Raw genomic sequence first — 13,112 nt, 5'->3', positions numbered from 1 at the left:
TTAGAACTCACGTCTCCTCGTACTAGATTTCCAATCAGCAGAGTGAAAATAGATAAGTGGGTTACACAGGCAACAAACTCACGTGGGTAGGTTTTGTGAGGAGGAAGTAATTGCTTACTTCTTTTCTCCTCTTGGCTTCATGGGTGGGAAGTGCATGCTAGACCCAACTTTCATCAAGACGAGCCATTGCAGATACACTGAGGAAAGCTGTCCATGGGTTCCTGGGGTGGGACAAGAGGAAATCATCTTCTTCTGCCCCTTCCAGAAGGACATGTGGAGACTTTGTTCTTTTATCTCTTCAGCCCTAAAGGGTATTTTATTGACCGTCAAACCACAGCCAGGAGTTGAAAGAAAACTCTGAATATGTTGCCATTTAGTTCTAAAGACTGACAAAACCACATGGAGGACGTGGGGAGAGGGGAGGGGGGTAGGAAGAGAGTCAGTATCACTAACTTGTGTGATGTCACCACTGAGGAAATGGTGACTAGGATACACAGCCCTTCCATAGACACGGAAGAATCCGCCACACATCTGACCCACTCTGTCTGTGACTTTGGCGGAAAGGCTAAGGCTGAACAGGTTGGAATCACTGGCTTCTAAAAGTCATCCTTCTGCTGGGGTGCCTGGGTGGCTCAGTCGGTTGGGTGGCTGACTTCGGCTCAGGTCATGATCTCATGGTTCGTGGGTTCGAGCCCCGCATTGGGCTCTGTGCTGATAGCTCGGATCCTGGAGACTGTTTCAGATTCTGTGTCTCCCTCTCTCTCTTCCCCTCCCCTGCTCTCTCTCTCTCTCTCTCTCTCTCAGAAATAAACAAAAAACTTAAAAAATTTTTTAATAAATAAATAAAAGCCATCCTTCCAGAAGAGAGCCTTGTATCGCCACTAATGGCTTCCCTGGAAAGCCCTGGCGAATCTTCACTATTCGTGTATTGTAACACATAGAAACTCTAGTAGGAGTTACAGAAAGTGACTGTGGTCACATGGCATTCTCCCCGCCAAACATCTTTAGTGTGTGTCACTACAGAACACAGAAAAAGGGATTCTTGTCCATTGAGGGATAATCAACATGAAAAGAAGTTCCGTCCTTTGTCACTTACTTCCTCCCCCCTCCCCCTTCCCTCACGGCACCATTAGAGGGAGATCAATACATGTGTAGCCCTTACTATGTGTTAACTCATCTAGCTCCCAAAGCAACCCCCTGAAGTAGGTTTTATTGTTACCTTCATGCTACAAAAGAGGAAATGGAGGCCCAGAGAGGTTAAGCAACTTGTCCAGGGTCACACAGTTCTAAGTGGCAAAGCCGGAATTCAATCCTGGACAAGCCAGCCTCGGAGTCTGTGTCTGAACTCACTACCTGTCCTGCATTACCTGGCTCTGGTATCCTCATGCATCTTGCTCCAGACCCTGGGAAAGCACCTGCATTCTTAACATAATTCATTTCTCCTAGTACACGTAGAGTTCAGTATCTGTCAACAGGTTGTTTTTATGGATAAGAGGAATTTTCGACACGCACAGGAAGTGTAGTGCCACTTTGCAAGTCCAGTGCTGACATTCAACGGTCCTTACCATGCTGAGATTGTGATCATTTGGTGACCAGCCCCTTGAGTCTTTCCTACCATCAGACAGCATCAAGAATGCTGGCTCTGATATGGTCAGCCTGAAGCACGGTACAGAAGTCCAGGAACTAGTTAAATTTGGGGGCCCTCTAATTTCTAGCTCTGTCTGCAGGGCTTAGCCTGTCCTAGATGTTTGGGGCATAGACTGGCTATAATCCATTATCTATCACCATGAACTGGCCCAACCCACAGTCAACAGAGATGGGTATAAATCAACACAAATGCCCATAAATACGACAGAGTCAACATAAATGATGGCGGGCATAAATAAATAATGTTTAAGTGTACATTAAGGGGTCGAGACAGAGTAGGTTAGGATTCTGCGGGCATTGGGGAGCAGGCATGAGATTAATTAAGGAGTTTATTGGAGCAAGTCACAAAGATAAAAAAGGAGAGGATGCTGTCCAGCGGCCACATGAATGAAAGAGAGGTGGCATCTCTGTGATGTGGCTTGACGAATGAGCACCAGAGAAATTGAAGGCATCACCACTGATTTGAGCAAGGCACTGAACCTCCCCGGGTCTCCGTTCTTCCATCTGTCAATATAGAGGACTGGGTATTGAAATCAAGGGAACCTAGTGAAACATTTTGAGCTCTTCAGAAGGAAGATATCGCCATCATATATCCTCTGGGTTCAGGAAAATCTGTTATTTGGAAGAAATGCCTGTGGCATATGACACCTGATTTGCCCCCAAGCACCAGTAACTCAGATATCTTTGGGGGAAGGAAGCGATCTGAAGCATCCACATAGAAAAAAAAAAAAAAATAGTAGGTGTTCAGAGCCTGCAAGTAACATACTTCTCTTTGGCATCATTTAAACAGCTTGGGCCCAGCCCAAATCAAGGGGGTATAAGCCCCAGACCAGAATCTCAAGTAACTGCCCGCTCTTGGCTCTTTTGGTTGGCGTCAGTCAATCACAAGTAGAATCAGATGTTCCTTTGCCAACACGACTGATACATTTCCAGCAGAGCTATGTTTATGTCTTGATCCTCGTTTGTGTGATGTTCTATGTTTTAAAACTCGAGTCTCCAGGAGTTTTTCCCACGACTGTGTGTCATTCCTTATCGCCCATAACCAAATATGGCAGCTTTAAATAGTGCTGTCATTTTCTTCAATTCACTCGTTGTGATATAATCAGGTATAGATTTCTGACACCGAGCATCTAATGGGGTTTCAGATTCAGAAAGGAACAATGAGCGATTTTTTTTCCTCCCCCTGGGTATTTCTCTGTCAAGAGACACAGAAGGAAATAGTCATGAGCGACAGGGCACTAGAATTCATGTCCATTTGCCCAGAGAAACTGCAGGGGTGTGGAAGGGCAGAGAGAGGGAAGAGCTGGAGACAGCAGGATGTTTGTAGAGGGGCGACCACCACTGAGCTCCAGCCGGTTGACAATGGAGTTCCAGTGTTTCCAGACAGCACCATTTTGTTGGGAAAAAAAAAAAAAGTCCAGAAATCTGGATTTTTACATGGGATCTCCCAGTCACTTAATGTTAGCAACTAATACAGAATGAGTAAACATTGCAGGGTAAACACGTTGGGTGAGGGCTGTCTGTGGTAAGCCACCAGTGTGTCACCTTTGATCGAAGGTACCTCCAACCAAGACCAGAGAAAGGTGTGCCCTTATCCAAGACCTGCAGACAGCAGACAGCTCATTCCGTTTTGTTCTCCTCCAGAAAATGTCTGGGAGCTTGGTGCCCAGGGTTCTGTCCCTAGCCCCGTCCATAGTCTCCCAGGACTCTGGTCAGGCCCATCCCTGGGCTGGAAACAACCCACATTTCCCTACAGCGTTGTGGCAAGAGCCCCGAGCTGTGTGTCAGAAGACACGCATCTGAGACTCGGCTCTTCCACGTATGAGCTGTGTAACCTTGGACGTGTCTCTTGACTGCCCTTGGCTTTTGGTTTCTTCGCTGGTAAAATGAAAATAATAATCTGCCTCATGGCGCCGTTTTGAGGCTTACTGGAGAAATCTCACTATGTGTGAGATCACCCTGCAAACAAAAAAACCCAGGGACCTGCTACATTCACATCCTCGTGAGAAAGACGTGAGCGTCCAAGGGGGTGCTATTGCACTCCAGCACCGCAGACACCAGCGGCTCTGAGGTGCCCCTGAGCCCGCCACGCTGTCCCCAGGGATGGAGACACGGGGCAGTACACGGCGGGCGCTGAGGGCTGCTGCACTTGCCCCGCACAAAGCTTCCCTCCGCCTAGGAAGTGCCATGGCTCTATCTGTTCCCCGGTTTCATCTGCTGAGATCGGGGCTGAGTGGGTCTTGGAGGAGCCCCTCTGCACCTTGGGCCCCACGGCCATTGAAACCAGTCACCCAGAACCCGAGGCAATGCCATCTGGGGCCACACCTGCCCTCCCCGTGCCCTCCGCTGCCCTGCCCTGCCCGGGGCCATCCTGACTGATGTGTACGGTGACTCTCGTTCTTGTCTCTGTTTCCAGGGACGCAAACCTGGCTATTTCTCCTTCCTGGACCCGTTTTCTCCAGGCGTCTGGCTCTTCATGCTTCTAGCCTATCTGGCCGTCAGCTGCGTCCTCTTCCTGGTGGCTCGGTGAGGCTCCTCTCCCCGTCCCTGTCCTCACACCGCCACCCCGTGTCCGCCGCGGGGAACTGCATGGGGGGGGCAGGACACCTTGGAGCTACACGGGAGGGAGGGGCAGAGGGACTCCGGAGGGGCCTGCCCCCGGCGCTGGTGTCCACCTGGCACTATCGGTCCCCCCACCTACACACACGTTTCTCTAAGGTGCGTGGTGCAGACAGGTGAGCTTGTCTGGATTTGCTCCTTCACCCCTGCCTCTTCCCCCACCTCCTCCCCTGTCTCTGGGCCCCCTGTTTGGGTGGGGGCCTTGGGAGAGAGAGGCAGGGAGGAGGGAGGCAGGAAGATCACTCGGATAGAGCACTGCATTTGGCTTTCGTGGCATCAGACATCACCAGAATGTGCCACAGAGTGCTAAGTGACAAGAAACAGAGCCCATGCATCCCAAGCGAGGGGACCAGAGGCCACGTGGCATGGGCAATGGACTAGGTTCCCTCTGAAGAGGGCCTGGCCCTTCCCCAGCCCTGATCTGCCAGGGAAAACACAGCTGCCTTGGTGAATGGGAGCTACGGAGGGTGGTACAGGACAGGAGGGCAGGATGGAGGAAAGCATTTACGAGTAGTGTGGAGTTGAGACAGTTGGTCCAGATCAGGGGTTGGGGACAATTAAGCCCTCCCCTCTCCCTGGAAACAGAAACTGGCCCTGGGCCTCTAGAAGAAACTGAGAGCATCTCATGGCTAAGGCCGCCCATGAATGTGTACACAGAGGATCGTTTCTCTCTGTGGCTGGCCCATTGGATCAGCCTGGGCTTCCAGAAAGCCAGCTTACCTGTCCCGAAACAGAACAAGCCCAAGTGGTCCAGGGGTCACGCATTCAGACTCCCGGCTCCCTGCTCAGTGCTCAGCTGACCATGGTGGGGGACCCGAAAGGGCTGTTCCCTGGAAGCAGGGAACCATAGAATGAGCTTCAAGGGAACTAGCAATGACTCTGTTCCAGCTGCCTCCACTCCATAGCCGTCTCCTTTGCCTCAGGGCCACCAGGACGAGGCCAGAGGATTCTAGCGTCTGTCCCAGCTCTGCCTGGCAGGGTCTTCCCCAAGAGCATGTCTGCTCAGGGAGATCATGGGCTCTCTCCCAGTTAGAACACGGAGCCCCTACGGAACCACGGGGTCCCTAAGCCCCAGGGCAGCTCCCCGCCCGCCCAGGGGGTGTGGTATCACCCGGTCCATGTCTCCTCCAGTGGAGCTCAAAGCTAAGTTCAGGGACATCGCCCTGAGCCCATGAGATCCAGCCAGATGGAGGAAGGCCTTGCTTACAAGCTGGTAGTCTTCAGAGGCCGCTGTGTACCACTCACCCACCCCCTGGGCCTGTAGGCATGGCCACTGTCAAGGAGCTGTTGTCCGTGACAACGGACGAGACATGCAGGAGGCCAGCACGCTCTGTGACACTTTGCCTCTCCACTCCACCGCACTGTCTGCTGCAGCTTTTAGGAAGCTGTCTGCCTGGGCCCTGGCTCCACTGCTCTGAAATCCACTCTTGCCCCCTTAGATTGAGCCCCTGTGGGCAGCCAACCACAGCTCTCGAGGGACCTCGAAGGCCCTGGAAATAGTCTTAGGGCTCGGTTCCTAGATATACAGACATATAAGCCTGCTTCATCATACCCACCGCAGCTGAAGCTTTTCAACCAGTCCCGGGGGCATAAACAGCCCTTCTTCCCTGTCCTGAACACGGACACACACACACACACACACACACACATACACACACACTCCTCTTACTCACTACCCCTAGGATCCAGCATTAACAAAAATATTAACCAAAAAAGAAATGTACTAAAGGTCTGATTATACCGTGTGTGTGTGTGTGTGTGTGTGTATAAAACACATAAACCCAGGATAATTTACCTACCTTAGTAGGTACTGGTTTTCAAACAGGGTTCCATAGGGCATGAAGGCTCTCAGGAGATGCAGAGATTTTGGAGATGAGAAGAAATGGGGCAGCTAGATCTCTGGAGCCTCAATTCCTCTTCATCCAAACCAGCTCCACTATTATCTCTTGAGCTATTGTACTTCTGGGTAAGATTTTAGAGGTGAAAAAAAATGTTTGGAACCCACTGATCTAAGGCAGCCCTTCCCAAGCCAGCTGATATCCAAGTCAGATGGCGAGCTTTTAAACATTTGATTCCCAGGTCCAATCATCTCAATACCTCCAGGGCCAGGGCCGGGGAATCTGTCTTTTTGAAGTGCACTTCCAATGGCCTGTAGACTTGGGAAGCACCGAGCACAAACCAGCTCCGTAGGCCACAGAGAGAAGAAGCACATGTCAGGACGCGGGCCAGCGATGACACACTGGCGTCATCTTCAGGAACAAGAGGCGGCAGTGGAAATGTGGGCGAGCCACTGTAGAGCGGGTGCAGACAGGCTGGGGGAGGGACAGGAAGACCAGTGATGCTAATAGTACCCTGTGAGCACAAGTGCCTGCCCTGCTCGGCACACACCCAGATACCTCTCTCGTCTGAGCTGGGAGGCTTTGCTTGGGAGACTGGCCAGGGCCACTGAGCAGGGGAGGGAAGGCGTGTCTGGTGTGCAGGAAGACAGGGCATCCTGGACATGAGGGGGCAGGGAGCTTAGAGTGGCCCTTCTCAGCCCTGTGTGCCCATCACACTAACCTCGGGGGAGAGGGGGTGTCTTTAAAAAATACTGAGGCCCAAGCCCCACCTGGACAAATTAAATCAGAACCTCTGGGAGTAGAATCTAGTCATTGACATTTCTTTCAAAGCTCCCAGGTGAGTGTGAGACAGAAACAGGGTTGAGACCCTTGGCCCAAGGGACCATCTAGGCCAGTGTTTCTCAGTGTGGTCCCTGGACCAGTGCATCACATCACCAAAGAACTCGCAGATTCCTGGGCCTCACCCAGACTTACTGAATCGGAAGCTTCAGGGGCCCAGCCCAGCAGTCTGTGTTTTAACGAGCCTTTTTGGTGATTCCAGCAAAGTTCAAGAACAACTGTTCTGGGCTGAGTATTTTCAAACTGGCTCTATGGGACCCTGGGATCCCGCCGTGACCACTTTGGGGGACTGGGGGGTGCAGAATATGGCGCTTCCCCGCCGTCCACCCCTGACCCTCCCAGCTTTCAGTCACTTTTATCTAGATTTGGAGTTCTATGTCATAATTTATTTTGAAAAAATAAGTTAAAAAATTTTTTTACATTGATTTATTTTTGAGAGACAGAGAGCAAGCACGAGAGGGGCAGAGAGAGAAAGAGACACAGAATCCGAAGCACGCTCCAGGCTCTGAGCTGTCAGCACAAAGCCCAATGCTCGGCTCGAACCCACAAACTGTGAGATCCTAACCTGAGCCGAAGTTGGACGCTCAACTGACTGAGCCACCCAGATGCCCCCAAAATAATTTTTTTTTTGATGAAAGAAAAACAGTTCGAAAACAGCCAACGTGGTCCAGCCCCTTCATTTTGGGGGCTGGGAAAGTCCGCGCCAAACAGAGGGAAGTGACTTGCCCAAGGCCACAGGCCGGGTCCTTCCTGAAATACAGAGGTGAGGCCAGAAAGGAGAGCTGCTGCTACAGACTCCAGCACGTTCCATCATGCCCACTGTCCATGGCACTCATCTGTGTTCCTTTTCTCCCCCAGGTTGACCCCCTACGAGTGGTACAGCCCACACCCGTGTGCCCAGGGCCGATGCAACCTCCTGGTGAATCAGTACTCCCTTGGCAACAGCCTCTGGTTTCCTGTTGGGGGCTTCATGCAGCAGGGGTCCACCATTGCCCCCCGAGCCTTATCCACCCGCTGTGTCAGTGGCGTCTGGTAAGATCTAGGGAAGAGAAGGGGCCAAGCCCAGTGGGGTGGGGACTCCCAGGGGATCCTCATATAAGCCCTGCTCTGGCTTCTGATAGGCAGGAACCTCACAGAGAGCTCTGCCTTTCAAAATGGATTCGCAGGGAGCCGGGCTGCATCCCACTAGCTCAGAAGGCCTGGAAGCACCAGGTCGGGCACTGTTTGTGCCATCTTTCCTGGTTCCTCTCTCCCTCTGCCTCAGAGGTCTGGATACAGAGGGAAGCCAGGGCAGAAAAGGAGATGCAGAACACAGCCTGGTAAGGCCCCCTGCAAAGCGATTGTGACTTGCTGGCCTGAAATTGACCTGAGGTTGAGTGGCTGGGCCTGCCAAGGCATATGCAGATTTATGCAAATGTGAATGGGAAGCAGGACTCCCCTGCTGGAAGAATTCAAACGCGGCTGTCACATCTTGCCGCCTCTACCAGCTCTCTCGAACTTTGTCCCTCTGCGCCTGGCTCTGGGGCCTTGCCTGACCCATCTACCTCAGCCAGTGGAGGGAAAGGCAAATTCTTCGTGGCTCAAAGCCGGACAGGACCTCGGGAGCCATCCATGCGGGCAGCCTGCCAGCCTCAGCCTGAAACTCCCTTCCCCTCTTGGCTCGTCCCGGGCAAAAAGAACACGGTCGAATGATTCGATGCATGGAAATGCAATTTGAAAACTTGAAAATGATACAGAAATGTGCGGACTCATAGTGGCTATTTGAGTATTATGGGCGGCGGGGGCGGGGGTGGGGGAATGAAACACACACACATATATATGTATGTACGTGTATAGCGTAGAGAGACACATTTGCTCGGTACCGTTCCCCACCCTCACGTAAAAACTCACTGTCGGGTTTGGCTGTCACAGCCTATAGGACTTCCAGCCCTGGTTCTCTCCCCTCCTTCTCAGCCTGTGTAAACCAAAGGAAAAGTGGCGTTTCCGTCTTTGGGCACCAGTGTCTGGAATGTTACCTCCTCTGGGGGATGGTCACAAGAAAGAACTTCCAGAAGGGTGAATCAGCTGAGGCAGGAACAAGGAAAACAGGTCTTAAGAATGGAAGGACCCAGGCTCGTATAGGTCACAAATAGGGAAGTTGACCAGATGATTTTCATCCAATGTTGAGTGTGAGGGTCTATCTCTGCATTTCTCTATATCTCCCATTCATCTGGTCCTTTACAGAATATTAGTCACCAATGACGTACTATCTCGTTTGATGTCACAATTCTCCAAAGACGGGCAGAGGACGTCATGGGGCTTTCCCCCCAAGGTCTCACAGGTGGAGGGGAACAAGGCCAGAGCTAAAACCAGCTCACTTCACTGGTGGTCTGGCACAGAGATGCACCCATGGAGTCGGTAGATGCCCCTGTCGCTTCACACCTGGGAGGCAGCCAACAAAGGTCCTTGGGCACAGAGGCAAAGGAGACAATGGAACTTCCCAGTCTTAAAAGTCTCCTGGAAGCTGCCGGCCTCTGAATCCTGTGGCAAACACTGTGCGTTAGTTGGCAGTGTCTTCATAATGAGTAAAGCCTCATTAATTCAGACTCCACTGATTCAGAATTTGTGATTATCCAGCCTCAATTGTGCTCGGATACATCTTTGAACTCCTGTAAACAAATGGATTGGGATGCAGACCCACACTGCTGACCAGATGGTAGAAGGCTTATTTAACCTACTTAAGTGAACAAACTAGTTTTAACGCCTGTAGCGTGCACACTGCCTGACTTGCAAAACTATTCTAATTTTAAATGAGTTTGCTCTACCCAATAAAATGCTCTTCCATTTCGGAAGAGCTTGCCCGTTGTAAGGGTAGTTTCTAATCCCAGCTTCTTAGCTGTTCACAGGTGCTTGTCACCCTTTCTGTCTCAAAGGGTTTCTGGTTCCTAGAACTGGTTTGAAAATATGGATGTATCAGTGTGTCACTTGGCAAGTTACTCATCAGCAAAATTGGGGTAAGAATTTTACCTCCCTTAGTTGTAAGGGGTACATGAGATCATATCTGTGGCTCAGGGCAGGCGCTCAGTCCATGAAAATGCTCATCTGAGTGTTGACTGTACCATGAGAAGACAGAGGCAGCCAACCCAGCCCTGGTTCTAAACAGAGCCCCCAGAGCTGGCACCCTTAGCTCATTCCCTAACTCATTTCTCACAGTCTCCCAGACAGTCTCATGTGCATGGACACACCTCTTTGGAATAGCAACCCAATAATCCCCTTCTTTCAGAAATAAGAAAAAAAATTAAGGGTCTTCCAAGCAACCCTCACACACTCTATTCATTTCTGTTGACATCATATGCCCTGCCTCCTTTCTCTTTCCACCCACCGAGCTGGGACCTCCTTCCCCAGAGGGACACCTGGTCTCTCTTATGTCGCAGCAGGATTGGGAATGGGGGCTAAGGCTCCTGGGAGTGCCCGGGCAATGATGACTTCCTGATCTTTTCCTACATAGGTGGGCATTCACGCTGATCATCATCTCATCCTACACGGCCAACCTGGCAGCCTTCCTGACTGTGCAACGCATGGATGTGCCCATTGAGTCAGTGGATGACCTGGCTGACCAGACCGCCATTGAGTACGGCACAATTCACGGAGGCTCCAGCATGACCTTCTTCCAAGTAAACCCATTTGGTTGCTCACCAACATGGGGAATTGGGCAGAATAAAGTTGAGCTGTTTGTCCTCTGGAGATAAAAACATCAATCCTCATCCCATTCTCTCTGTTGAACATCTAATTTGGAGTTTCAGTTGGGGCTCATTTTTCCCCCCACTCTGCAAAATACCCCTGGAATGAGGGCCCCAAAGCACTTTGAGGTTAATATCAGCCTCCCAAAGTGCTGTACAAGAACTGTTAGTGGTAGTTGAGATGGTTTTAACTACAATGTGTTGAAACTCTCTTTTAAAGGCAATAGTGTCATATTTGTCTTAATGGATATTAGAAAAACATAAGTAAATGCAGTGAATCTAACCTGTACTTTTATTTATACTGCTGCATAAGATGAAGCTAATGTAGACATTTAAGTTTGGTTAAGTGGGTTAAATTGTATAGATAGTACTTAGACAAAACAAAAGTAGAATAATACACAAATATCTGAAGTATGAGGAACACGGGGTAAGGATGAACTGGTGTCATATATCCCAAACTAGACAGGTGTCAGATCAGGACCCTGTTGGCTTTGAGGTTTCCTTGCAAGGCTCCAGAGAAGACCTTGCCACAGTTGTGTGTTAGCTGACAAACCAAGTGACTGATCACCAAGACTGGCAGATCTGGGCCAGACATGAGGAGCAGTTTTCCTGTGCTTCGGGACCTCTAAGAAAGCAGATTTACCCTGCAGTTAATAGATGTCTAACCAACCTACTACCCGTGACGTCCATTTTCACATGCAACAATTGTCCAGGGCCTTCAGTTTTCTGTTTCCCATACAGTCTCAGTGCCTATGGGCCCTGCAACTGCTGAAGGCATCACACAAACCCAGGTGTGGATAGATTCCTAGAATTCTCTCAGTTTTGTTATTATTTGTAAAAGAGAGGCCAGTGCTGGATATGTGATTGATAAGTTGGCTTAGGTCGACAGAAAAGAGCAGACACTCTTCCTTCAGATGGTGTCTCTTAGAAGTCCTGACAAAACGGAGTCTGCTACCTCCAGCCTGAAGGACTCTAGCAAAGGACACAACCAGAATTTCCATTTAATTCTATCAGAACATGGAGGCTGGCAGTGGAAGACCTCTCAAGGGTGGTAGATGGGGCAAAAACCAGTGATCAAACCAGTATATAGAGTTTGCAGTGCCTTAGGGCCCTGTTCTTCCCTGCTTTTCTGTCAAAGGTATCCTAGGAACAATCCCCGCTCCTGCCATGATGTGATGGCAGTTGAGAGACAAGAAAGGAAAAGGCTATTGAATATAATGAGGGGGTTGAGTAATAGAGGAGCCAGGATTCTAAGGTCCACTCCGATTCCCTCCCTTTTAAAACCAACATTTCCTGGGGTGCCTGGGTGGCTCAGTTGGTGGAGCGTCTGACTCTGGATTTCAGCTCAGATCGTGAGCTCACGGTTTGTGAGTTGGAGCCCCGCATCAGCCTCCACGCTGACAATGTGCCCAACAGTTCTTCCTCTTTTCCTAAGCCTGCTTCCTTGTGTTCTTTTCCCAGAATTCCCGCTATCAGACCTACCAACGCATGTGGAATTACATGTATTCTAAGCAGCCAAGTGTGTTCGTGAAGAGCACAGAGGAGGGGATCGCCAGGGTGTTGAATTCCAACTACGCCTTCCTTCTGGAATCTACCATGAATGAGTACTACCGGCAGCGAAACTGCAACCTCACTCAGATTGGGGGCCTGCTGGACACCAAGGGCTATGGGATTGGCATGCCAGTCGGTATGCGGGAGAGGACCAGCCTCTTTGGGTAGCTCCATCCAGGCAGGGTCAGAGTAGCTAGGACCTCTGAATGCAACATTGAACTCGACAACCCTGTTCTAGAACCACTTAACAGGGACTTTAGGTGGGCATTTTCCAGGTTAAAAAAAAATAAGCAAACCGCCATACTTCCATGAATCAGTTATCAGTTCTCAATCTTTAGTTCTTGAAGGGCTAATTGATTAGTTAGAAATTAATTACTAAAGGACGTGTTGATGCCCTCGGTGGATTCTTTAGGGCTTTTGTTCTCCCTTCTGCTTCCTGCCCTTTTCCCATTTCTCTGTTGATGGACTCTCTACCAGCGGTGGGAAGGAGAAGGAAGAGATGATAAACTCCATGAATCTTGCTGCTAGTGTCCCTGGTGAAAGGCTTATTACAAAAGGAGATGGACATGATAGATGGGGTAACTTTCAGATCAGTTTGTGCGCTCTTAGACCCATCTACTTCAAATCCATGTACGTAATTGAGAATGGGCAATAGAACTCTGTATACAGCTGTGCACCTTCCAGTGTAGGGTAGGGTTGTTTGGCTTCCAGAAAGGTGTCCCAGCTGTCCAGCTGTGCTTTCTGAAGGATATTCATGCCTTGATAGTACCTCCACCAGAAGATGTGGGGGAACACGTTGAACTGCTCTGTGGACTGAAGAGGGCATCTGAAAACGTTCCCCAGATGCTTGGGACATGCACCCTTCCCCCACCCACCACTGAGAGCCGTGCCGTATAGG

General features: G+C 50.3%; 1 protein-coding gene across 1 annotated transcript in view; it reads left to right on the top strand.

Moving 5' to 3' along the window:
* The window catches only part of GRIK4 (glutamate ionotropic receptor kainate type subunit 4), a 344,847-nt gene extending 332,465 nt beyond the window's left edge, over positions 1-12,382 (top strand). Inside the window, exons 15-18 of the mRNA XM_077776706.1 lie at positions 4,064-4,173; positions 7,803-7,976; positions 10,432-10,597; positions 12,125-12,382. Coding sequence (XP_077632832.1) covers positions 4,064-4,173; positions 7,803-7,976; positions 10,432-10,597; positions 12,125-12,382 — 708 coding nt within the window. The remainder of the gene's footprint in view (positions 1-4,063; positions 4,174-7,802; positions 7,977-10,431; positions 10,598-12,124) is intronic.
* Positions 12,383-13,112: the final 730 nt, after the last annotated feature.

The sequence above is a fragment of the Crocuta crocuta genome, unplaced genomic scaffold (assembly GCF_008692635.1).
Source record: "Crocuta crocuta isolate KB4526 unplaced genomic scaffold, BGI_CrCroc_1.0 scaffold271, whole genome shotgun sequence".
NCBI classification, from domain to species: Eukaryota; Metazoa; Chordata; class Mammalia; order Carnivora; family Hyaenidae; genus Crocuta; species Crocuta crocuta.
The sequence above is the reverse complement of the archived record's forward strand: the minus strand, read 5'-3'. Positions and strand labels throughout refer to the sequence as shown.